At 58.2% G+C, this 24010-nt stretch overlaps 1 protein-coding gene across 5 annotated transcripts in view; it reads left to right on the forward strand.

The window, feature by feature from the left end:
• The first annotated feature begins 1854 nt into the window (after window positions 1-1854).
• LDB3 (LIM domain binding 3) overlaps window positions 1855-24010 on the forward strand; it is a 72725-nt gene continuing 50569 nt past the window's right edge. For 3 of the 5 annotated variants that reach the window (XM_075561003.1, XM_075561001.1, XM_075561006.1), the window contains exons 1-6: window positions 1855-1968; window positions 11954-12105; window positions 12663-12738; window positions 14039-14373; window positions 23219-23388; window positions 23848-23884. In XM_075561003.1, the coding sequence (XP_075417118.1) occupies window positions 1876-1968; window positions 11954-12105; window positions 12663-12738; window positions 14039-14373; window positions 23219-23388; window positions 23848-23884 (863 nt within the window). In that variant the 5' untranslated portion in view covers window positions 1855-1875. Of the gene's footprint in view, window positions 1969-11953; window positions 12106-12662; window positions 12739-14038; window positions 14374-17808; window positions 17832-18849; window positions 19054-23218; window positions 23389-23847; window positions 23885-24010 lie in introns of all 5 variants that reach the window. The other 2 variants (XM_075561004.1, XM_075561002.1) reach the window with 2 other exon arrangements.

The raw sequence follows: 24010 nt of genomic DNA on the forward strand, positions 1-24010 counted from the left end.
GATGTTCTTATAAACGAAGACAAGGGACATCTCTGAGTGGCAAATGGCTAAGCGCTGGGCTACTTAGCAAGACGTTGACGGTTCAAACTCACCCAGAGACGCTTGTGCAAAAGGTCTGGTGCTCTGTCTCTGAACGTTCACCACCTAGGAACCCTGTGGAGGATGGTGCTGTTCGGACTGTGGAGAGGGGTGGGGTGGGGGGTGGGGAGGGTTTGCCCTGAGTCGGCAACTGGTTAACAGGGGCAGGTTTCCAAACGGCCCTGGAAGATGGGGGATCTAAAGTGCACTTGTGTGTGCCAGCCAGAACCGGACCAGTTGCCCTGGACACACACCAGCTGGGGGGCGGGGCCACCAGTGAGCACTGTCCATTTGCCATCGGAATGTCCACCAGAACTGTGAGGAGCTCATCCGACACGTTACAAGGAAGGGTCATGGACCCGGTGTCCATCGATAAGCCTCGGGTGCCAGAGGCAAGGGGTACAGCCGGGGTGCCGGCAACTGGGAAATGCCTCACACCCAGGCCTCTCTGAGTCCTCATCGCCCCACCCAACAGTCACTCCCCAGCCTCAGTTTCCCCAGCCAGAGAACAGGACTGGGCGTTGCTCTCTAGACCACAGTGGGCCTGACCTCTATCCTAGGCCAGTGCAATCCTGGCCCCAAATGCACAGTGGTAAGAATTAGTCATAAGTCCCAAATGGCATGAGCTCCCACCAGACCATACTGGCTCCGGGGTAGGGGCTGATCGCGCCAAGCAGAGCTCCCTCTCCCTTCTGGCGCCAGCTCCCAGCAGCTGAGTAAATGGCACTTCCCCCATCCCCCATTCCATGGCAAAGGGCACGGGCCTGGCATGGACATTGGCATCTGGAGCTCTCCAGACTGCTGTCAAGTTTTCCAGAGCACAAATGCCCTGGAAGAGCCAGGAATAACCGCTGGACCCTCAGAGACCTTGGGGGCCTGGGCCTGGCCCCTGAACTTGTCAAGGGATGTGGGCAGGGCCCCAGCCCCCTTGAGTCATGGTTTCAGGAGGCGCCGGTGCCCACACACCCCCCAGCTGCCCCACCCTCTGGGATCTCTTATCTGAAGCTTCATAGAATGAGCACAGACTACTGTGTGGCCTGGTCTCCCACGGTGTAACCTTGAAAAAGTCCCTTAGGTGCTCTGAGCCAGGCCTCCCATAAGCAGGCTGGCATCCTGTCCGTAGTGAGGGCATAAGGACGTGCCTGAAGGGTCCAGCCACTGGGCTCCTGTGCTGAACCATTGTCCCGACCAGCTGGGGACTCAGCCCAGGCCTCAGCATCACCAAGGCCCCCACCCTGCTTAGGGTACACCTTAAGTCCTCGCTAGGGCCACTGACCCACCAAGACCCCAGCCACAAAGACCCTGCCCCAGGGAACTGACCTTGTCTTTCTGGGGCCCTGAGGTGGAGGGGGCCACAGCTCAGCAGAGACAGTGGGTTTGGGCTCCCAAAGGGACAGGAGGAAGGAGAATGCAGAGAGCCAGAGGTGACAACCAACTTGGCCAGTGCCCTTTAACTTCCCCTGGGGGGTGCTGCTGGGTCCCCAGGGGCTATATTAGCTGTGTGAGTCACAGTGGACACAGATGGGCTGCCCTGGGCGGGCAGGCGGGCGGGCGCAGTGTAGGGTTACAGCCCATTTATGGGCGCAGCCGAGAACAGATATCAGTGTGCATGACATTCGCTCAGCTATTCTTAGGAGCCTCTTGGGCCCTCCACACAGCCCGGCCAGACAGCAGGGGACAGAGCAGGCAAGTCTGGGCAGCGGGGTTGGGGCCAGCGGCTGGGCTGGGGGTGTAAGGTGCATCGGGTTCTCATCGGAGTCTGTTCTCTCTGCAGGAGCCGTAGCTGTCAACTCCAGCATGTCTTACAGTGTGACCCTAACCGGGCCTGGACCCTGGGGCTTCCGCTTGCAGGGGGGCAAGGACTTCAACATGCCTCTCACCATCTCCCGGGTGAGTGTCCACAGCCTGGCCTCTCGAGGGGGGCAGGGCACATTTAGAGAGGGGGGTGTGTATGTCCATCTGTCTGTCCTCTTGAGGCTCTAGGGGTTGGGACTGAGCTCGCTGAATACTGCCAGCCTCTGCCACAGCTGTGTGGCCACCCACCCTACCCTGGCCAGCCAGTTCGGAGGGAGACAGGTCATGGAGAGGTGGCCAGTATTTTGCTGAGTCTGTGGAATGGGCAGGAGGGTGGAGCATCCTAAGTCCTTTCTGAGCAGGGTGGGCTCTGAGGGCCCCAAGTCTGAAGCATCTCCCTAGATGTGGGGCAAGAGCTTTCCTAGCCTGGAGAGCTCAGAGACGGTCAGGGGGGCAGATAGATGGACAGCCAGACTGCTGCCCTGTTGAGGCACGGAGCTGAGCTAGTTGAATTTGGGGGCTCCAGCAGCCACTCAGACCTGAAATATCAGCTCCCTCCAGGGACCCCACATTGGTGGTCTCCTGAGCTGGGCCTCCCCACTGGCCAGGCTCCTTTCCACTCACCTCGGCGGTGTTGCTGGCCACCTCACCTCATGCCCCTACACCCCTGTGTCCCAGTGTGGACAGTTAGGGAGCAGCACTGCCCCAGCAGACTGCCTTTCCCCTCCCATGAGCCACTGGGGTCGAGAGAGGCGTCACTAAGCTAGGATGTGCTTGAAAGCAAGCTCTCACTGAGTATAAAATTGTTTGCATCGCTGCTATGCCCTGGTGGCGTAGTGGTTCAGCATTGGGCTGCTAAACACAAGGCCAGCAGTTCAAAACCACCATCTGCTCCTCGGGTAAAAGATGGGACTTTCTACTCCAGTCAAGAATTACCATTTCAGAAACTCACAGGCAACGGTTCTACCCTGTCTTACAGGGTCGCTATAAGTCAGAAGCGACTCGTGGCAGTGAGATGTCTCCCTAGCACCTACTAGGTGCCTAGAACATGGTTGGTGTTCAGTGAATATGGGTCTGAAAAAGACCCTCCCCAGAGAGTTCCTCACGGGGCTGGGCCAAAGCCCCCACGTTTCAGGCCAAGTGGTGAGGTGTGTGGCAGGTTGGGACAAACCTTGCCTGTTGGGTTTGAGGGGCAGGATGAGGCCCCGGGCCATGACTGAAGGGTAGTACTTGGCCAGGGTTGGGGGGTGGGAACTGCGGTGACCTACCCAGGTCATAGGGAGATGGTTTCTTTGCTAGGGCGGCAGAGACTTGCTTTAGGCAGGGGTGGGTAGGGCGCTGACGTGGGCACCCAGGGAAGGCCTGGCAGAGATGAGGGCCTCGTCTGCGCAGGTGAGCAGGCTCAGACACTGCTGCACAGGCCCACGGTGCCCAGGGATCCACGGTGGAGGAGCAGTCTTGATTCTTAAATCTATGTAAGCACTTGAGGGGACCCCAAGAAGTCCCTTTCCGGGGTGCCATGGGCACCTTGAAACAGCCAGGAGGCCACACTCCTCCAGTGTGTGGGGAGGGCAGGGACTGCTGGGCTGGCTCTGGTCTCGGGAAAGCCTTGGCTTTCACCCTCTAAGGAGCTCTGGTGGTGTGATGGGTTATGTGTAGGCCTACCACCGCCAAGGTGAGCAGTTCGCAACCACCAGCCACTTCAAGGGAGAAAGGTGAGTGACAGTCTCAGACACTCACCGGGGCAGTTCTACCCTGTCCTATGGGATCTCCAGGAGTTGGCAGCAACCGACTCAATGGCAGTAAGTTTCCTTCCTTTGCTGGAGATCCAGCTTGTTCCATCTCACGGTCCCCACCTTCTAGGTCTGCTGCCCTGGAGACCACAGACCTGCTCTAAAAGGACAGCCCAGCACCTGTACACCTCTCCTGGGCATGCATGGGCATTTGGGCCCCAGTGGGCATTGCCCACCCAGGCCTCTACATAGCTTCTACCCCATGGTCTTCCCAATGAATTAAGTAGGCCATCCACCCTGACTCTCTGGTCTCCTGGCCTCTCACACTTGGGACTGAGGCCAAGTTTCCTCCAACCCCACCATCCTTTAAGCCTCCTGCTGGTGCCTCCTGCCTTACCCCTAGGGACAAAAATTAGCCTTCCTGGTTCAGTGACACCCAGGATAGCCAATGACTTCACCCGGGGCCTATGTGCCACCTGGCCCCAGCAGGCTGAGGGCTTAAATTGCAACACAGAGGCCTTAAGCTAGACAGCAGGAGGAATGTCCTCCCTGCAGAGAGGCGGTGTGTAGGGATATACTGGAGCCAGTGGCCAGGGGACTTTTAAAAATAGAACCTGCTGCTCAGGCAGGACATCAGGGGATGGACATGATGGCCACTGACTCCCTTCAGGGGCCCACCCAAGTCATCAAGGCCTTAAAGCCTGCTAGACCAGGTGCTCAGACCCTCCCTAGATTCAGAGCCTCTTGATAGTGCTGTGAGCTAGGGGGTCCCAAGCTCCGTGCTTCACGGGAAGGGTGAACACACTGCCCCTCCGTCCATCTGGAGGGTGGGGTTTTGCTGGGGCTCTCAAGGCTTTCCTGAAGCAAAATCACCACCCCACAAAACAGGGGATGCAGGACCAGTGTCTCTGGAGGAAGCTTGCTCCCACCTTGCTTCACCCACTCGCACCTGTCCCTCAGTCAGCCAAGGGCAGAGTGCAGCTAGAACATGGCAACAGAGCCTGTGTGCCAGGCTCTAGGGGGGGCTGTTGCAGTGGGGACGCTGGCAGAGGCAGAGCTTGATGGTGCTCCACGGGGATCCCAGCCAAGACACCCATTCAAGCTGGGAAGGATCCATCAGGCAGGCAGGACTGGGGCTGGTGGGGTGGGTTCCATCTCACTGCCATTGAGTCCATGCAGGCTCATGGTGACCCTCTAGGACAGGGCAGAACTGCCCCTGGGGTTCTGAGACTTTAATTCTCCCCAGGAGTAGATGCCCATCTTCCTCTCTGTGCTTGTCAGCTCTGTTTGCAGCCCACTGCACCGTCGGGGCCTGCAGGGAGGGTCCCTAGCACTTCAGAACCAGGCCTACCTTTCCATGAGGTGGGGATGCCATTGGGGGAGAGGGGGAGCTTCTGTGCCCTGGGAAGCTCCCAAGCCTGCCTTCCCCTCACCCCTCTGACTTTGATCAAGGAATTGGGGAACAGCCCACTCCTTGCCCCCAGTCCGCTGCTACAGGCAGTCTGTGGAAGAAAGCCTACCTGTCTAGTTAGGAGGCAGTTCCCTCTCCCCACCCTCTACCCCACCCTTCAGCTCCTCCCAGAAAGTGTGGATGATGGAGGCCGGCCCTGCAGGAGCTCAAAGCTTGAGGGTCCACAGAGAAGTGAGTTCAGGGGGAGAGTGGAGGGTGGAGGGGAAATGCCTTTATTTATCCCGGACAGGTGTGTCAGGGCCTGTAACGTGAGCTGCCCTCTCACCCCACCCACCCAAGCCCAGCCAAAGCTCCAGGAAGTGGGGGAGGAGCAGCCACCAAAGGAGCCACTCAAGGGCTGGGCCCCTGTCCTACCCCAGCCGCTCAGGCCAGAGGCTAGGCCTAGGATCTCGCCCCTCGGTACCCATCGTCCCCACTGCCCTTGACTGTCTGAGGAGACAGGTGCTTCCATGTGGCTCAGCCACCCCAGGAATGGCCCCCTTGGGAAAATCACTGGGCCTTCTCACCCAGGTAGCAGGGAGCATACCTTTGTGAGGGTGTTTTCCCACAGGCGCTTGTGCAAGTGTGGGCCATTGGGGTTCTGCACGGGAGGCTCCGGAGGCTGGGGGAATGGTGGGACTGAGCAGGGCCCACGAAGGGCTGGCTTCTAATGACCCCCCATCCCTGAGCGCCTCACCCCAATGGACTTGTGGGCCTATGCAGGGCACAGCCCGAGGCCTCAGTCCCTCTGCTATTGCCTAGTCTCCATTTTTCCCAAGTTCAGATGATGCTGAAGACAGAGGGTCCCCAAGCAAGGGGAAGGGGACTGTTCTGGGGCAGCCGTGCCAGCAATTCCTGGAATTTTGAGGCCACTGGAGCACAGCGTTTCTTGGGCAGCAGCTAGCGGTGCTGACAGGCCGTGCTGTTTATAGATGTGCTGAAGGTCAGGCAAGCTTCCGAGGGCTCCGGCACGGCGGAGACCTCCCAGGCTGGAACATGGACTTAGAGGCTCCTCCAACCTGGCCCTTTCCTCCCCACCCCCCACCTTCCATTCCTGCAGCTTAGAGCCGGCCCTGGCCCTGGGGAGGACTCTGATAGGAGCAGAGGGTTCAGCTGGCTGGACCCTAGGGGGCGAGCTGCGGGGAGCCCTCCAGCTTAGGAATCTCCCAAGTCCCTGGGCCTCCTTCCTCTTCTGCTCTCATCTGGGGCCTCAGGACCTTCCTGTTCACAAGCATGGTCCCACTGCCCCTCCAGAGTCAGGCTGGGCCCTACCTGCCCTGGGAACCACACTAGGAGGCCTGGGTTCTACAAGCACTCGCTAGGACATCACTGAGCCCAGGGCACCCAGGACAAAGATGGATAGGGGGAGAGAGACAGAGAAGCCCAGGGTGGGGGGGCACCTCCAGAAAGCGTGGTCATCAGTGGGGTGGGCAGTGTCCCCAGCTCTAGGCACAGGCCTCTGCAGGGTTGGGTCTGCCTCGATGCTCTGGGGAGAATTTCCCTTTCCATTCCAGATATACTGGATCAGAATCGACATGATCTTCAGGTGATTTTTTTTTGGGGGGGGGGGCTCTTGTTAAAATGCAGGTTCTGATTCAGTCTCTATGGCGTGGGGATGCAACTCCCAGCAGGGGGTGGAAACAGAATGAACCTCTTCAAAGCCAGCCAGAAAGTCATTGGAATATGTGAAATAGAGAGCCCTCTAGCCTGACTAGTGAGGGAGGGGGAGGGGGGCAGCAGAGGGAGTGCCTGCTGGCCACCTCTTGGAGAGGACTGGGTGTAGCAAGGAGGATGGGCTTTCCTCCTTTCACCCCATATCTGCTAGCATGGGGTGGTTGGAGGTGGGGCCACGGGAAGACACAGGTTTTAGGGAGAGGATGAGGGATGGAGCAAGGTCCCAGGGGAGGCCAGATGGGAAGGGAGCAAGCTCAGCATGGGGCTGTCATTTAATCATTCCGTGATAAAATGCCTTTCTATTGGGGGGGGTGGCTCCCCGGAAGTACGTGGAGTGGTTAGCCTAGAGCATCTGATCTCAACCTTTCACAGGGGTCGCCCGATTCATAACAGTAGCAAAATTACAGTGATGAAGTAGCAATGAAAATAATTTTATGGTGGGGGGGGGGGGTCACCACAACATGACAAACTGTATGAAAGGGCCGCAGCATTAGGAAGGTTGAGAACCACTGGCCCAGAGTTTAGCACGAAGAGGCTTCTGGAAGTTGGCCCCTTCCTAAGCCCCACCTGTCTCCCAGACCCCATACACTAGCAGATCTGGAGGGAAAGATAGCCCATCAAGGACCTGCCCAGCCTGGGCAACAGACTGGTCCCCTGAGGGTGGTAGGGGTGATCGCCGAGGTGTATGTGGGCTACAGCTGCCCCATCAGGGGAGTGAGGAAATAGGCGCCAATGGCATAGCCCACCTGGACCTCCAACAGGTTCCTTATTCCTCTGGGTCCCGGATGGAACATATCTCCCAGCTGCCATGATGCCCAGGCCCTTTGCGGGACCTCCATCCTCAGTCACCACCTGGGTGTGTGGCCTGCCAGCCTCCCGCCCTCTGGTGCTTCCCGAGAACGTGCTTGGTCAGCATCTGCATTAAGGGTCTCGAGTTTAGAATTTCCCTGAAAATGTTCTCAGCTCTGCACCCTCCTGACATAATCCCTACTTAACAGCGTAATCCTCACAATAATCCGAGAGAAAGGCATTGTTGCTCTTTTCCACTCAAGGGCATAGAGACTGAAACCGGACCCTCACATTGGGCTGCAACCAAAATCCATGCTCCTGGTGTTTGCTGCCTCTCGCCCAGGCACCTGCTGGTGACTTTGGGCCCCTTAGGGATGCCCGGAGACCATGGCCTAGCAAGGTGGAGGGACTCCTTCAGGTTGAGAGGCGGAGCCTCTCTTGGGAAGATGGGGCATGAGGGGGTTCCCTGATAAATGAGGGTTGCTGTCTAAATGCTCAAGAACAGGTAGAATTAAAGAAACAAAACCTGTTGTCCAATAAGACTGCTGGGGGTGGGGGCAGGGCGAGGAAAGAAGATAATTGAGCAGATTGTTTAAAAAAAAAAAAAAAGGATTTAACAACCTGGTGGCCTTTCTGGATCCAGGTAAGGAGGAAGAGGGGCGTAGGTTGTCAAGCAAGATACTTGGACACTTCATACCTACACGGACCTGTTAGTCCTGCTCATGGCGAAGACACCTGATGGCCCCTGGTCCGAGGAGCTGAGAAACCTCCTGGGGGACCCTGCCTCCTGCTCTAAGGAGACCTGAGCCTAACGGAAAGAGTCCATCCCTGAAAGAAGATACCAGTATGCTTGCCCCCATGAAGGGGCCCTGAGCCCTGTCCAGAGCAGCCAAGGCCTAAAGCCAGCTGAGCCCTGATGGGCAGAGGCAGGTGCCGCGGAAGCACACCAGGCCCCAGTGTGGGAGCTCCCCCACTGGACTGTCTGTCTGCTGACCCAGCCTGGAGAGACTGATCTCTCCCCTAAGGGCAAGGAGCTCCACAACCCTCTCTTGAGGATGGAGGGAGCATGGCAGGTCCAGGGAAGGGAACAAGCCAGAGGTCCAGCAGGAAGGACGGGCGTTATCCTGCCCAAGCCTTAGGGAGAGAGAGCCCCAAGGCAGCTTGAAGGTAGGACCTAGTAGATGCCTTGAACTTGCGCTCATGGATCTGACCCTCGCCTCCCTTGGGTGCTGTTCTGGTGGCCTTGCTCACAGCACCGACCTGAGCTCCATGCTGCCTAGAGGATTTCACCCTTGTAGGTCCTAGGCTCAGCTCTTTCTCAGGGGTCAACAGCTGCTCCCCCAAACACCCAAAGTTTCCAGCTTCAGGGTAGTGGCCTCTGCTCTGTAGATGGTTACAGGTATTTGTGGGGAGCCCTGCTGGTGGGGGGAGCCCTGTTCTAGAGGAGCTCTGCAGGCAGTCCGCCAGGACAACAGAGGCCAACTTTGCCTTGAATGGAAGCAAGCCAACTGATGCCTGCAACTTTCTTTGGAATACTTCAAAAACCAGACGGCGGGCTGGGTGAATGAAGGAGAGAGGGATGATGTTCAGTGTCAGCAAGTGGGTTCCCCTCCTAGTGACGCTGGGGACAACAGAACGAAGATGTTCCATGCCGCCAGTCCAGTAAAACGGCAGAGGAGGGCCAGACCGGCAGGAATGTGGGTACCCTCTGTAAAATTCGCTCAGCTCCTTTTCAGGTTGAAATTGTTTGCCATATTATGCATGGCGTGGCTCTGAGCGCGCAGCCAGGAGGTACAGGGGACGCCAAACTTCTGCAGGGGAGGCTGGCTGGGCACACCTCAAGTTGCTCCCCACTGGCCCCTCTCCACCTCAAACTCAAAAACTCACTGTCACCGAGTCGATGCCGACTCAGTGACCCTGCACGACAGAGTGGAACTGCCCCCGTAGGTTTGTTTTGTTTGCTCTGACCCTCCCATTGGAAGGAAGCAACAGACTGCTGTCGTCCACCGAGGCCTCCATGGCAATGAACTTCTGGCTAAGAGCCATTGGTATTAGGGAACTGTCTCAAGGATGGGGAGACTTCAAAAAGTTCTTGGAAAATGAAATGGAAAGAGGATGGAATGTTCCCACAGGCGACTTGAAGCTCCCTTGCAGTTCTAAGATGTCCCTAGGGGAGCCTGGGGCACACACTAGACTTTGAAAACCAAGTGCCGTGGCTTCCTGACAACATTGGTTGCCCTGGGCCTCTCCGTAGACTCGGGGCTGGAGGCTCCAAGCACATGTGGCCAAATGATTAAGACGGGGCCACCACCCAGGAGTCCAAAACAGCTGGTCACTGGTAATTGGCAAGGTCTCTTCCGGACTTGCTAGTACCTCTAGTGTAGAACACCCCAACCCCACCGCCGTCAACTTGACCCTGACTCACAGTGATACTGCTTAGGCTTCCCAAGGCTGTAAATCTTTACAGGCAGTGAGAGCCTCATCTTTCTCCCTCGTGGCAGCTAATGGGTTTAAACTGATGACCATGCAGTTAGCAGTCCAATCAATGCTTAACGAACCCCCCTCCCCCACCACCAGGAAGAGCGTTTCTATGACTGGCAGTGTAGTCAAAGAGAAACTTCAGCCCCAAGGCCACTTGCTGGATGGAGCAGATCTGGAATGGACAGGGAACTGAACACGGCAGGGTATCCTGGTTTAGCCTGAGGCCAGAGTCATGAAAGATGGGTGTTCCTTGTGAGGGGGCTGGCAGGAGGCTTTTAGCCATGTGTCGGTAAACCCAGGGGCTAGCTAGAGACCTTTTGGCTCCTGGACATGGGATGATCCTCAGGTTTTATCGGGGCTCCTTGTAGGATGGTCGCAGACCTTAGGCAGAATCAGGCTCTGCCAGGGCCACAAGCTGGCCTCATCCCTGGAGGGTAGCCAGAAAGATGACTGGCTGGTGCTCCAAAGCAGCTTGGAGGCCTGGCTGGGGGGGGCACGATGGGGAGGGAAAGCCAGGGGACCCCCTCCAGCCACAGCTGAGGGGCTCCTGAAAGCTCTTCTTCTCCTGGATGCCCCAGGGAATAGGCAGCCATTCCACGGGATGTCATGGGGGACCTCCAAGTGATATCACAGGCATGGCCTCCCAGGCATTCCACTTGACCGGACCTGGAGGGGAGGGGAGCCATAGTCCCCAGGGCATTCCAGGAGCTGCCTTGAGGGTGGGGCTTTCTACCATTCCAAGAAATGACAGGAGGATGGGCCAGCCCGTCATTGTCCTTGTAGGCTGTCACTAGGCCCTGCAGAACTTTGTATCTCCTGTGACATCACCCTGGGCCGAGTCACCCCAGCACTCCGCGTGAGGTTCGTAGGGACTGGGTGTGAAGAATGTGGCATCAGTGATGTCACTGGGACTGGACTCTGAGTCCCAGTGGCATCCTAATAATGTCCCTGGGGTGAGCAGGGCCTTCCTGACATGCCCTGGGGCATTCTGTGTAAGGATGCAGGGGGCAGGTGGGGTGATGTCCTTGAGAACCTGCCCTCCCCCTTCTGGAAGTGTGAGTCAAGCCGTCTGGTGCCTCCCAGCCAAGGGTGCCCTTGCCTGGGGAGCCTCCGACTTCCCTTAGGCAAGGCTGCGGATTGTGGGGCCTTGCCCACCATCACTGGTAGGAGGAAGCATTATACTGTTTTTCACCTGCCTGCTGGCCCAGAAGCATCCCCAGCATGGTCTTAGCTCCCGCATCTTCCACCCTCCTAGAGAAAATGCTCTTCAAGTGTGTCGGGGGAAGACTGTGGAGGAAGCAAACTGACTTAACAAACAGACTATGTCTCAACGGCTCAGCACAAGACAAGTTTATGATTCTCCTGCAAAGTGCGAAGTCATCTCCTAATGCCATCGCTCCTCCAAGCAGTGACTCCTGGATCCTGGTCCCTGCCAGCTGGTGCTTCCATTGTCCTCCTCTGAGTCCTCTGCATCCAATCAACTAGCTAGCAGAGGACAACAGGGCCAGGACTGTGGGCAAGCTTGGAAGTGGCGTGCTCTGCTTCTTCCACCAACACATTCCCCTGGACAGAGCCCTGAGACCAGCAGTTCTCAACCTGTGGGTCACGACCCCCTTGGGGGTTCAGACGACCCTTTTACAGAGGTCGCCCGATTCATAACACTAGCAAAATGACAGTTATGAAGCAGCAACTAAAATAATTTTATGGTTGGGGGTGCTGTCACCTCAACATAAGGAACCGCATGAAAGGGTCACGGCATTAATAAGCTTGAGAACCACTGCGGCCTAGACATTGAGAATGGTGGGTGGGGCAGCCAGGTGCCAGGAAGAGGCCCAACCTAGGCATAGCCACTGGCTGGCCGCAGCGAATGAAGGACTATGAATGGGTCTCTCTCCCCTTGAGGACCCGCCCTGTCTCTTTTTATAAGTTCACCTCCTTTCTCCTGCCTTCTTAGATCACGCCGGGCAGCAAGGCAGCCCAGTCCCAGCTCAACCAAGGTGACCTTGTGGTGGCCATTGACGGTGTCAACACAGACACCATGACCCACCTGGAGGCCCAGAATAAGATCAAGTCTGCCAGCTACAACCTGAGCCTCACCCTGCAGAAGTAAGTAGCAGCTGTCTGGGACAGCAAAGCTTGGGAGGGCTTGGAGGGGTGTCTGGGGGTTAAGGGAGGCAGTGTCCAGCAGCAGTTTGGAGGTGGGGTGGACAGGGGTTGGGCAGCCCTATACTCACGGATGTGCAGGGAGGTAAGTAAGTGCAGCCTCTGTACCAGGGGAGGGACCAAACCCAAGGCTTTGTCCAGACCTGCGCTGCCAGGGCCTGCAGGTAGCCATCACTGCCTCACTTACAGAGAAGCTTCAGAGAGTGAGCCCAGGGCTGTATTCCCTGGACAGGGGCCAGGTTTTCTGACCCCGAAGCCTCCAGGTGGCCTCCCAAGAAGGTAGCAGAGGCCTGTGGGTACAGGCCAAAGGACCCCTGGGCACTGCCTGTCATGGCCAGGCTTACTGCTTTCCAGGGAGGACCCTGGTCATGGGAGTGGGCAGGGAGCCTTGGGCTCTCTGACTCTCACTTGGCCCCCTCACCAGTCCCACCCACCCACGTAGGGGAGCCCCTGGCCCCCAGGTCTGCTGTGCTCACTGGTCTCATTTCTGACTGATGCAGGTCGAAGCGCCCCATACCCATCAGCACAACAGCACCCCCGGTCCAGTCCCCTCTGCCGGTGATTCCCCACCAGAAGGTAGGTGTCAACTGTCTGAGGGTAACAGGGTCCACCCTCAGCTGTACTCCTGGATGCCTGGCGCAGCCCTTTGACCAGACCAGCCCCATGGGGACGAGGGCATGACCCCAGCCCGGCCTGCCTCCTGCCTCCTGCCCCTGACATGTCTGACTCTGCGAGGTGGGCAGACTTACAGAGAAAGAGCATTTGGGTGCCCGGAAACATTGAGTATGCAGTGCCTGCCTGGTGGTGAATACCACATGATGATTGTCCTCCCAGCCAGTGGGGGCCAGCATCTAGAAAGTTCCAACCTTCATCTGTCTGAGCGAGCAGGTGTGAGCAGGGAGTGACTGGGGCATGAAGGGAAGAAGGAGGCTCCACCTTGAGCCAGTCACCCCAGGGGACCCCCATGTGCAGGGGCCTGTGGACGCAAGGGACGTCTCCCCCACCGCAAATCTCACCCTCCAGTTTTCATCTCCACACCTGCCCCTCCACGTCCCCTCCCACTTCCACTCCCCTGGCCCTGGCTGGGACACATTCAATGTATACCCTGATACTGATGGGGTGACCCCAGAGACAGGCACAGGGGAAGAGGTAAAGCCTGGGCCCGCAGACCCCACCCCCACACTCCATGCCCATCCTCATTCCAGCCAAATGGCCCAACGCAGTGCCCTCAAAGGCCCCAAACTACACACGGGAGGTCCCTGCACAGCCCTACCTGTGGGACCCCAGCCTGGCTTCATCTCTGAGTCCGGAGGGATTGGCGTGCAGAGAGGGGAGAAGAAGTGACAGGGTCTCTGTGGGTCACAGGCAAGGCAGACGGACGTCAGAGGGAAGGAGAGGCTGGCTTGGGGTGGGTAACACTTTAGGACGTTTGAGTCAAAGGCTGCTTGGGAGACAAGGCAGAGTGGGCCCTAGGAGCCAGACACCCAGCTACATCCTGAGCCTCCCCTCCACCCTGGCTGCTCATCATCAGACCAGGGCTCGCAGTGAGGTCAGCGGACCCCGCCAGCCTCTGAACCTCAAGCTGCCTTTGCGCCCCATCAGCCGGCTAGGCTTGGCTTTCTATGCAGGGCTTAGTGTTGTGCCCAGGTGGATTCCAGCTGGGGGCTCCCCAAGCTGGGGCTGCCCTTGCTCCTCCCTCGAAAGCCCTTCTCTTCCAGGTGCCTGTCTGGCCCTGCTCAGTTCTGTGCGGGGGGGGGGGGGGGCCTCCAAGCTGCAAGGCGGGGGCTGCTGGGCGCTCACACTAACACCTCTGTTTCAGGCGTCCATGTCTCTAACACTTTTTCTCTCTCCCTGCATGGTGCCAACCCTGTGCCAGGACCCTGCTTTGGATATGAACGGCAGCCTGGCAGTGCCCAGCCCCAGCCCCGAGGCGGGGGCCAGCCCAGGCATCCCAGACACAGCTGAGCTCACGCAGACCCCGAGCTCTGCCTGCTCCCCAGGCTCTGTCTTCTCCCACAAGGAGGCCTCTGACCCCTCCCCTCCACTGGGCAAGGCCAGCCCTGAGGGCCCCAGAGCCCCAGTGGGCTCGAGACAGCCAAGGCAGTATAACAACCCCATTGGCCTGTACTCGGCAGAGACCCTGAGGGAGATGGCTCAGATGTATCAGCTGAGCCTCCGAGGGAAGGCCCCAGGTGCTGGACTCCTCGGAGGGTAGGTAATGGGCGGTGGAGTTGGGGGGTGCAGCTCGCTACAGTGCTCTGGGCCACCTGGGTCCTTCGTGCTCTGTGGAGCCTGGTCTGAGGGTCGGAGCCCAGAGGCAGAGCAGGCGGAGAGCAAGGAAAGCCACGGGCTCTTTTTGGCATTTACTGTGAGCAGGCGGGCCATTCACTGCTCCGCTCACGCACCCTCAGGGTCATGTGTCTGATTTTGGGTGAGGAAACTGAGGTCCAGAGAAGGTTCCTTGTGGCCCAGCCCTCCAGCCATTCATGGCCAAGTCAGGAGGTGAATGCAGGGGGGACTCTTAAGTCCCTAAATCTGACCTAGCAGGCCACCCCTCAGGACAGGGCACACAAGCCTGCTGCTCTCAGGAGCTTCTGGGGAAAGAGACATGCTGGTCCTTGCCCTCCCTGAGAAAGAAGCAGGGCAGAATTAAAGGGGCAGGAAGCTGAGTTCTCAACCACTGGGAGTGGTCTGGGAAGGCTTCCTGGAGGAAGAGCACCTGAGCTGGTATGGAGAGGCTCGCAGGTTACAAGGCAGATCGCAGGACCCTCCTCCCCAAGAGAAAAGGATGGCGGCAGAAAGAGCAGGCTGCCTCACTAACTCTGTTGAGTCCACGTCTAGCTTGGGCCATCCACTGACTGACGCTCCAAGCTCTGGGTCTGGCACCAGCACCAACAGAATTGGAGCCTGGCTCCCTGTGCCGTGGCTATTCCCATGGGGACATCCAGGCCTTCAGCCCCCACCCCCACCCGAGCCCTTCATGGGCTCCAGCATGCCATAGCCTGAGCATCTGGATTCCGGATTTACTTAACCCAAGGGGACAGATCCATGTGAGCCCAGCCATCCCAAAGCCCCCCTCATTTTGGGGTGGGGGGTGGCTAAGCAGCTCACAAGCTTTCCCTAAAACAATTCTCTCAGAAAATTTGGAGAGGCTCTGGGAAAGTAAAGCTCAGAGTTGAATCGTTTGTCCAAGGTCACACGCAGGAGCCCCCTTTGTGGTGTCGTTATGCGCTGGACTGCTATCTACAAGGTCAGCCATTCAAAACCACTAGTAGCTCCGCAAGAGGAAGATGGGGCTCGGTACTCCTGCAAACAGTTACAGTCTGGGAAACTCACAGAGCAACCCCACGCTGTCCTGCAGACTGGCTGTGAGTCTGCACCCACTGGATGGACCGTGAGTTCGGCGCTGCTCACCTGAGCCAGCCTGACTCCGCCCTGCACTGAGCTAAGACACACCAACCTGCTTGGGGGAAATCCAGGGACTCTGACGCTGACGCGGTACCCTCTTGTTGGCACGCTATCTTCCTAAACCTGCTCAGTGTGTGAATGATGACTTGACACTAGAGCGCAGGGTCCAACATGCCCCGACCAGGGAAGGCGAGCTGGGAAAGCCCCTGGTGGGATCCCGCCCCAAGTGAAAGCTGATTACTGGTCCATGTAGCCCCCGCCCCTCCAGGCGGAAGAGGAGTAGTGTCTGACCTGGGCCCAAGCTTCTTCAATTGTGGGTGGCACCCCATGTGGGTAACAATGGGGGGGGTTGCAAAAAACCTGGCCAGAGCAAAAGGCTTCTGAACCTGCAGTGACCCAACATCGATTCAAACTCCAAGGGGTCCTGAATCTGGGGTGTTTCTGGTAGCAGCTGCCCATGTTACAAAGTCCGCTGGCCAATGAGGGTCACAAGTGGAAAGAGTTTAAGAAGCCCTGATCCTGGGCCTAAGGAGGCTACCTTCTTAGCTGAGTGGCCGGTGTTCCCAGGGTCATGGGTGACAGGGTATGCACATACGAGTGAGTCCCTGTGTCCATCTCTGCGCACCCTTACCGGACACCAAGGCCTTTAGACTCTGGAAACGATCTGGTCCTCGCTGCCAGACTGGATGCGGTCTTCTCCATTTTCTTTTTAAGTGAGAAGCCCAAGGCGGAGACGGGGGTGACTGGGAGGAAGCGTCCCAGCACTAGGAAGAGGCCGTGTCGGGGTTCGAACTCGGTTCTGCCAGCCTTGAAGTGGAAGCGCCTTGCCCAGTAGCTTCCTCTGGGCAGTTTGTAATATGATTCCACTCCCAGCTTGCTTTCTCATGGGAGGAGCGGGGAGGAACAGATGGGGCGGGCAGGCAGCCAGCCTGAGCATCTGTGTTAACTTCTGCTCCTTGGTCCTGACAATGGTGGAGGGCAGCCTGGGCCCGGGGACAGCTCTTGCTTCTTGTGTTCATCCTCCCTGACACCTGCGCACTGGGTCTCTGATCTGTGACTGCTCGCGCCTCCTAGCTCCAGCTCTTCCAGCAGCAGCTGGGCTGGCAGCAGAAATGAGTGCCAACGTGGTTATCTGGTGAGAAGGAGCTGGCTGCCCCAGAAAAGGGCAAAGGTAGCCCCTGAGGCCAACGTTGCCCTCTGCAGGGGACACTGGGCTGGTCGGGGCATGAGCTGACCCTGCAGCTGTCAGCACTAGCCAAAAATGGAGAAAGAATGGAAGCTTGGTGCCTGTCTGGCCCTTTCCTAATATAGCTCCGCTCACAGCTATTTTGAGCTGAGGAATTTTATCGGCTCTGGACAGTGTGGGCTATCTGAGACTGGTGACCCCCTGGCTTGGTCCTAGCCGCAGGGGTCTGGCTGAAAGATGGCAGAGCCTAGCCATCTGAGACTCGGGCTCCCCTAGGCAAAGGCTGATCTGGGGAGAGTTGGGGAGGGGGGCACAGAGCTCCCACCGGCCACTCTCCCTCCCCTGGGGTTTGCGGGGAGGCACAGGCACCCAAGCACACCTGCAGTTGGAGGGGATGTGCACCTAATGAAGCGGGATGCCCAGCGATGCTTTCCCCCAAGGAATGGGCTTCCTGCATGCTGCCTTTCAGAGACAAGTGTGAGGCAGGGGATGCTGGTCCTTCTTGTCACGTTGAAACTGGGCAGCCTCTGTGGGATGCAAGCAAGCCTGGTCCTTAGAACCTCTCCCCTAGGCTCCCCCACTTCTGCAGTCCTGCCTCCCTGCTGGTCCTGGGGCTTAGGGGCAGTGTCCACATCCATGTCCTACTAAGGGGCTTGGGACTTCCAGAGTCATCCTCCATGCCACAGGTAGTGTGTTCTGACCTGCTGTCTGCTCCGGAGACACTTGGGGCCTGGGTCCTGGGCCCTGTGCCCAGGAGCTGGTCCCGTGTGTACCCCAGCTTCCTCCCGGGGGGCCGGCATCCAGGTTGGGGATGGAGGAGCTGCCTGCATATGAAACCTGAGTTCTGATGAAGATGGACACAAAAACCTTCTCTCAAAAAGCTGATGGGGTTGGAGGCCGCCGAGGGGCTGGTTCGCTGCTGTGGTTGGCAACCGCTCAGGCAGGTTCTGCCCGTGCACTAGGCGATCTGAGGCCACGTTCCCCCTCGTCCGTCTCCTGAAAGGTTCTCTCATTGATGGCGCCGTCTGCTTTGCTCTTTCTCTCCCTCCCAGGTGGTAGCCAACTCTCCAGCCAAGTTAGTATCAGAAAGCATGGGTGTGCGCCCACCGGCGTGTGGCAGCATGCGCCCTGTGTGTGTCTGCTGTGGACAGTCTGAGCCTGTGTCCCTCTGTGTCCGTGTGTGCACATATGAGTGGAGTGCAGATGTGTCCCGGATGAGCCTGCATGGGGTGGGGTGGGGGTCGGGGAGCTGCCAGTCGGGAGAAGGCATTTGGGGACAGGGGGAGGCTCAGTTCGATGGGCCAGCCCTTTTGTTCCCAAAAGCCCGCTGCATCTGCTTAAGACTGCTGGCTGGCTTTGAGGGGTGGTGGGTGGCGCGCCATGCTGGAACCGGGCCGAGCTGCAGAAGAGACTGACCCTGACCTTGAGGAGGCGGGCCTGGTGGAGGCTGGCAGCCACACCTATCCCTGGACCACAGAGCCAGCTAAATGGGAGCCTGAGGCCTGCTCAGAGGACGAAGATGCACTCACGGAGCAAGTGGCTGAGGACTGGAACCGGGGCAGCTAGGGTGATGAGCCATGCCATGAGGAGGACTCTCTGCGTTGAATCCCTATGGGGGTGCCCAGTGGGGCTACTGCTTGCTCGCCTTTGAGGTGCTCTGGACTCAGCTTGGGCTTCCAGCTGCCTAGGGCCCTTGGCTCAGCTCCTGTCGCCTACCCTCGTTCCCCAAATCCTTTCTGCTTTTGTGCTGTGTGTGGTGAGAGATCATGCAATGCCTGGCTCAGGCTGAGCTCAGGACTGATCGAAAGGTCTCCTGGGAGGGATGAGATGGGCAAGACAAACTGTCCACAGAGGGCTTGGGGGCGGGCGGGGGGTGGTATCTGAGGACTTTGCCTGACCAGGCCAGCCTGGCACATAGTCAGTGGGACTTGGGGGACCCAATTGGGAGCCAGAGTCTCGATTTGGGAGATCTCTCATACCACGACAGCGGTCCTTCCTTGTGGCGTCTACATGACCACTCCCTGTGGGCCCCTTCTCTTTCCTCCTCTTCCCCACCCCTCCCCTCTTGCGCCTCCCCCCTCCCTCCCCCACAGCGCCGACTACCAGGAACGCTTTAACCCCAACGTCCTGAAGGACTCAGCCTTGTCCACCCACAAGCCCATTGAGGTGAAGGGCCTGGGAGGCAAGGCCACCATCATCCACGCTCAGTACAACACGCCCATCAGCATGTACTCCCAGGATGCCATTATGGACGCCATCGCCGGGCAGGCCCAAGCCCAGGGCAGTGACTTCAGTGGGTAAGCGCCTCCCCTCCTGCGCCATGAATCACCACCTCCTGCTACACAACTGGCCGCAGCATTACCGGCAGAGGCGACAAGCGACACGGGATCTTTAGATTTCGGACCAGCGTTCTCTCTCTTGCCAAGGCCCCTCTGGTGCTCAGAACCTTCTCGAACATGGGTGTTCCCAGCGTGTGCTCTCAGCTCAGCTTTCGGAGCAGGTTGGAGAAAACTTCAGCTTTCGAAGTCTCCACCAGGAAGTTGGGACACACTCTGGGTATCCCCCAGCCTGCTCACAGCTAAGCTAAGCCTTCTTTGTGGGGGAGAGGGAGGGGGGCAATTGTGATCTTCCTTCAGCTACGAGAGTCCATTCGGATACAAGACTGGGTTTATCTTTTGAGACGAGGCCTCCAGGCTAACCCTCCAAGTTCTTCATGGCAGGCCACCCATCTGCAGAGTTTGTGGGGCACCTAGGCCTGGGCACCGCTCACCACCTGTTGGTCCTGGGGAAGCCCACCCCACCCAGGCCCTCAGTTCCCAAGATGTACCAGTTAGCTGGAGGAACTTGAGAGCTGAGAGGGGGAGCGAGCAGAAATTGTGGACGACACGGCTGCTGGTGCAGATCATATTGGCAATGTGTGTTTCTTTCTCAGTTGCTCAGACATGCCTCCTATGCACACAGTCCCATTTCCCTGGCTGGAGCTGACCTTGGCGTTGACTTGCAGATTCCCTCTATCACTGCCATCAAATTAATTCTGATTCCTAGTGACCCTAACGGCTAGGGTAGAACTGTCCCTGCGAGTTGTGGAGACTGGAACTATTAAGGAAGTAGAAACCCCGTCTTTCTTCCTCGAAGCTGCTGGTAGTTTTGAACTGCAGACCTTGTGTGTTGCAGCCCAATGCATAACCACTATGCTGCCAGGGGACTGGTTATTTCTTTGGGCAACATCTTAACCCTGCATCGGTATTCCCAGCAACTCAAGGCAGAAAGTTTTAAAATAATGTTTGTCCTTACCGCAAGGAAAAAATGTATACTGTAAGAGAAATGGAGGGGTTTCAAAGTTCCAGGGAATGCCTATAGTCCGTGGCCTTCCCAGACCCCCACCCCAGTCCCTGTGGCCATGATGCATGGGTACACTATAGGGGTCGGGCTACAGGAAGGCCTAAGGAAGCTGCCAGGGTTCTGGTCCTGGCGAGTAGGCCACTCTCAGGGATGCAGTACCTCATTTTGGCCAGCAGAGGACAGTGGTTGCCTACCCTGGAGTAATGGGTGTGAAACCTGGCTGCCTCTTTGTGGAACATTGATTTCGTTCATTGGGTCACCCAGAGCAGAAAATAGGATGGTGCCAGTCTGGAGACACAACTGTTAGCTCCTATGAATCCAGAAAAATCAGGCTGCCAGGCTAAGCCCAAGAGCTATCGGGGAGTTCCTGTTAACCTCTGTCTCACTGTGTCCTGGTGCGCACCCAAAGGTCCGCGGGAAGAAATGCTCTTCTTTAACTTTACTTTGCCCGCCCCTTGAGAGAAGACTGCTACCCCTTGATTTCACCACCACGGTACCCCTGATGTTTGGAACACAAAGCACCGCACTTCTGGTCCAAACTTCCCGAGAGCCTTTCCCATCACCCTCTGCTCCCCATCTGAGCCTGAACAGCGGGCTCTTTGCCCATTCGTTAAACTCAGCCAAGCGGCTGGTGGGGAAGAAGCACTGCGCCCGTGCCACCGTCCTGTGCCCCGTTTCCTTCCTCACTGATCACTGTCTTCTTGTCTCTTTCTCTTCCGCCTTGATGCACCCGCCCTCCTATAACTCATTTCTGACCCTCCCTCTTGGGTGCCCCCCCACGCTGGAAATGCACCCCTTGCTGGGTCTTCCTCCCTCCGCGCGGCAGGGCATCGCCGCTGGCGTAAGTACACTGCATGGCGTCTGTCCCATTGTCTGTCTGCTTGCGGGACAGCATGTGGGTTTGCTGGGATATGTATGAGGGCCTGGGGTCAGCGGTGCTGTCCGCATTGAGAACCTTGCTGCGGCCTGCAGAGGCCCCGGCCCCTCTCTTCTCTTCAGGCTGGCCCTAAGAAGTGTTTGCCCGGCCAGCCACAGAAACCATAGAGTAATGACCTGCAAGCTGCCCTGTCCAAGGTTGGGTGTGTATCATGGGTGCTTGCCTTGCCTTGGGGAGGCTCCCCCCAACCTCTCCCATTTTGAGTGAGAAAGCACAAGCCTGCATCGCTGAATCCAGACTAGGCCCTTCTTTAAGGGCAATGAGTGGCAAGGAGAATCCTCCTGGGAACTGCCAGGACCACCCTGGGAAGGAGAAAGATAAGCCGGGTTTGAGAGCATGGGGGGGGGGGGAACAGGAGTGTCAAGGGGGGACATGGGGGACGCTGATGTCATGGAGTATTTCCAGAGGTGTGGATTGCAGACGGGAGGGGGCTCCAGGGAGAGGTCACAGGCCGCAGGGCCTGCACACGCTTTCCCTGTGTTTGCTTTCCGACCGCTGTCTGTGGCAGCACCAACACATGCCCCATGGTCTCTATCCAGGGTGGCGGGAGGCAAAGCCACCCATTCGGTGTCCCTGGACATCCTCTTGGCCACCTTGTTGCCATTGTAGCTCAGGAAGGAGCGGGGAGGTGTTCTTGGGCACACCCAGGAAAACGGCAGCAAACATACCCCATCCACTCTGGTCTGTGCTGTCAGGCAGAAGGGCAGGGCCTGACACCTCCTCCCTTGCTCAGTCCCTAATACGCCAGGAACCTGGGTGTGGTTTCCTGGTGTGCTTATTGCCTTTCTCACCCAAAGACCTCAGCTCACCTAGCCTCCATCTGGGGGACCCCTTGGGACTGCTCCCTCTCTCAGAAATGCCTTCCCCAACGAAATCCCATGCTTTCCCTTACTCCCTGGGCAGCCTGAAGCCCACCCCTGACTGAATGCCAGAAGGATCGGTTGTCTTCTCCATTTGTTCCCACCCTGAGCTACCTATTCTTCCTCCTCCTCTGCTCTGGTGGCCTGAACCTGCACGCCTTGGAAGCCTAGGCCAATTCTGTCCAGATCCTTGGAGAAAGGTGGAGGATAGGGGCGTTGGGAGAGCCCTCTTCCAGCCACCCAGCCTTTAGGGGTGAGTGGAGACAGACATTGGGCAGGCAGGGTTCGAGCCCAGCCACGTCTCCAGGTCTCTGTAAGGCCGGTTGGCAGGCAGGGACGGCCTTCCTAGCCCTCATGGCCCAGGAGGACCTGGTTGAAAGGGAACTGGACTGGAGAACTAGCGTCACAGGGCCCTGTGGCTGCCAGCGGAGCTAGTCAATGCGCCTCTCTGGACCTCAGTTTCAGCATCTGTAAGAAAAAAAACGCCCTTGTTGCCAGCTTCCTACATCTCGGCCTGCCCTGACCTCTGGTGGGAGGTGGGGGGATGGGTAGCCTGGGTCCCTGGCTCTCCCAAGCCAGTCGAAGGGACACCTGCAAATGGGTCATTGACTGCATGTCGTGCAGACTGGGCAGGGAAGCACTGGGCCTGGGGTCCCTTCCAGTCCAGGACTAGTGGCCCTCTCCTGATCTCCTCTCCCAGCTCCCCTGGGTCAGAAACTCCACTGCTGGGCCGGCAATGCCAGGCTGGGAATGGGCCTCCTTGTTTCTCATGCATGTTGGTTCTCAGCAGAGCTGGAGCCCCTGCCCCTCCTCCGGCAGGGTGGTCACAGCCCTGGTGGTCCCTGTCTGGATCCAAAGGTGTGAGGCAAGCCAGGGCTCTAGGCCTGAGGGGCCCTCTGAGTCCCCCTGCCCCGCCTGAGCCCTGGATCCTGAGCCTGCTCAGGAAGGTTGAGAACCACCTCTGTCCCCCTTTTCCTTAAAAAGGATCTAGAACACACAGATGTCCCCCAGGGTGAGGGTCACAGCCAGGCCTGTCACACCTGGGCCTAGAGCTAGCATGGGGTGGGGGACAGGACAGGCACTTGGGCTTCTGACCTTCGTGAGTGAGAGGACTCACTGCCTCGTGTGGCCCCTAGAGCACGAGGCCCCAGGTGAGCCAGCTCAGGTTCATAGACAGCCGTGTGGGGAGGGCAAGGCAGAAAGAGCCACAGGGGCTGGGCCAACCCAGAGGAAATGGGAGCCATGGGGGGGGGGGGCTGTGGGGGAGAAGGGAGCCGGTTCCAGCCTAGCCTCCGTGCCCGGGGGCCTCTTTCTGCATTGCAGTGGCCTTCCTGTTAAAGACCTGGCGGTGGACAATGCTTCCCCCGTGTACCAGGCTGTGATTAAAAACCAGAGCAAGCCAGAAGAGGAAGCCGACGAGTGGGCCCGCCGCTCCTCCAACCTACAGTCTCGCTCCTTCCGCATCCTGGCCCAGATGACAGGGACGGAGTACAGTAAGTGAGGGCTGTGAGGCGAGGACAGAGCAGGGGCCCCTTGGGGCCCGTGGACCCTACTCCACAGCCTACAGAAGCCAGGAGCCAAGGCTCTCACCCCCGAACATACAGACAATCTTGATGACTGGTTAGCAGCCTACAGGGCTCCTCGGGGTCCCCTCTACACCCCCAGGAGCCAGCTGCCCAATGACATCACAGTCAATCTCCTCCCTGGCTTCCATGGTAGGCAAGCAGGCTTCCCCTGCTGCTTCCAAATGCAATGATCACTCGGGGTTTCCTAGGGCGCCCTCCCCACTGCACTCACCCCTCTCTTCTCTCCCTTCTCCCCCACTTCTCAGCCTGGGACATGGGCCCTGCCCTTCCATGGTTCACAGGGAGCCGGGACTCTCACAGCTCAGGGTCCTCGGAGGGCCGAAGCTTTCCTTATGCCCCTGACCTTTCTATCCTTTCTGTCCACAGTGCAAGACCCGGATGAAGAAGCTCTTCGAAGGTCAAGGTAGGTGCCTGGGATCAGGCTGGGAGGGCGTGCCCCTCTTCACTCCTTCCCTCCCCGAGCAGCTCCCCTGGCCACATGACCCACGGAAGGAGCGTTTCAAGCTCTTGCACTTGGAAACTACTGGAT

This window comes from Tenrec ecaudatus, chromosome 10 (assembly GCF_050624435.1).
Source record: "Tenrec ecaudatus isolate mTenEca1 chromosome 10, mTenEca1.hap1, whole genome shotgun sequence".
NCBI classification, from domain to species: domain Eukaryota; kingdom Metazoa; phylum Chordata; class Mammalia; order Afrosoricida; family Tenrecidae; genus Tenrec; species Tenrec ecaudatus.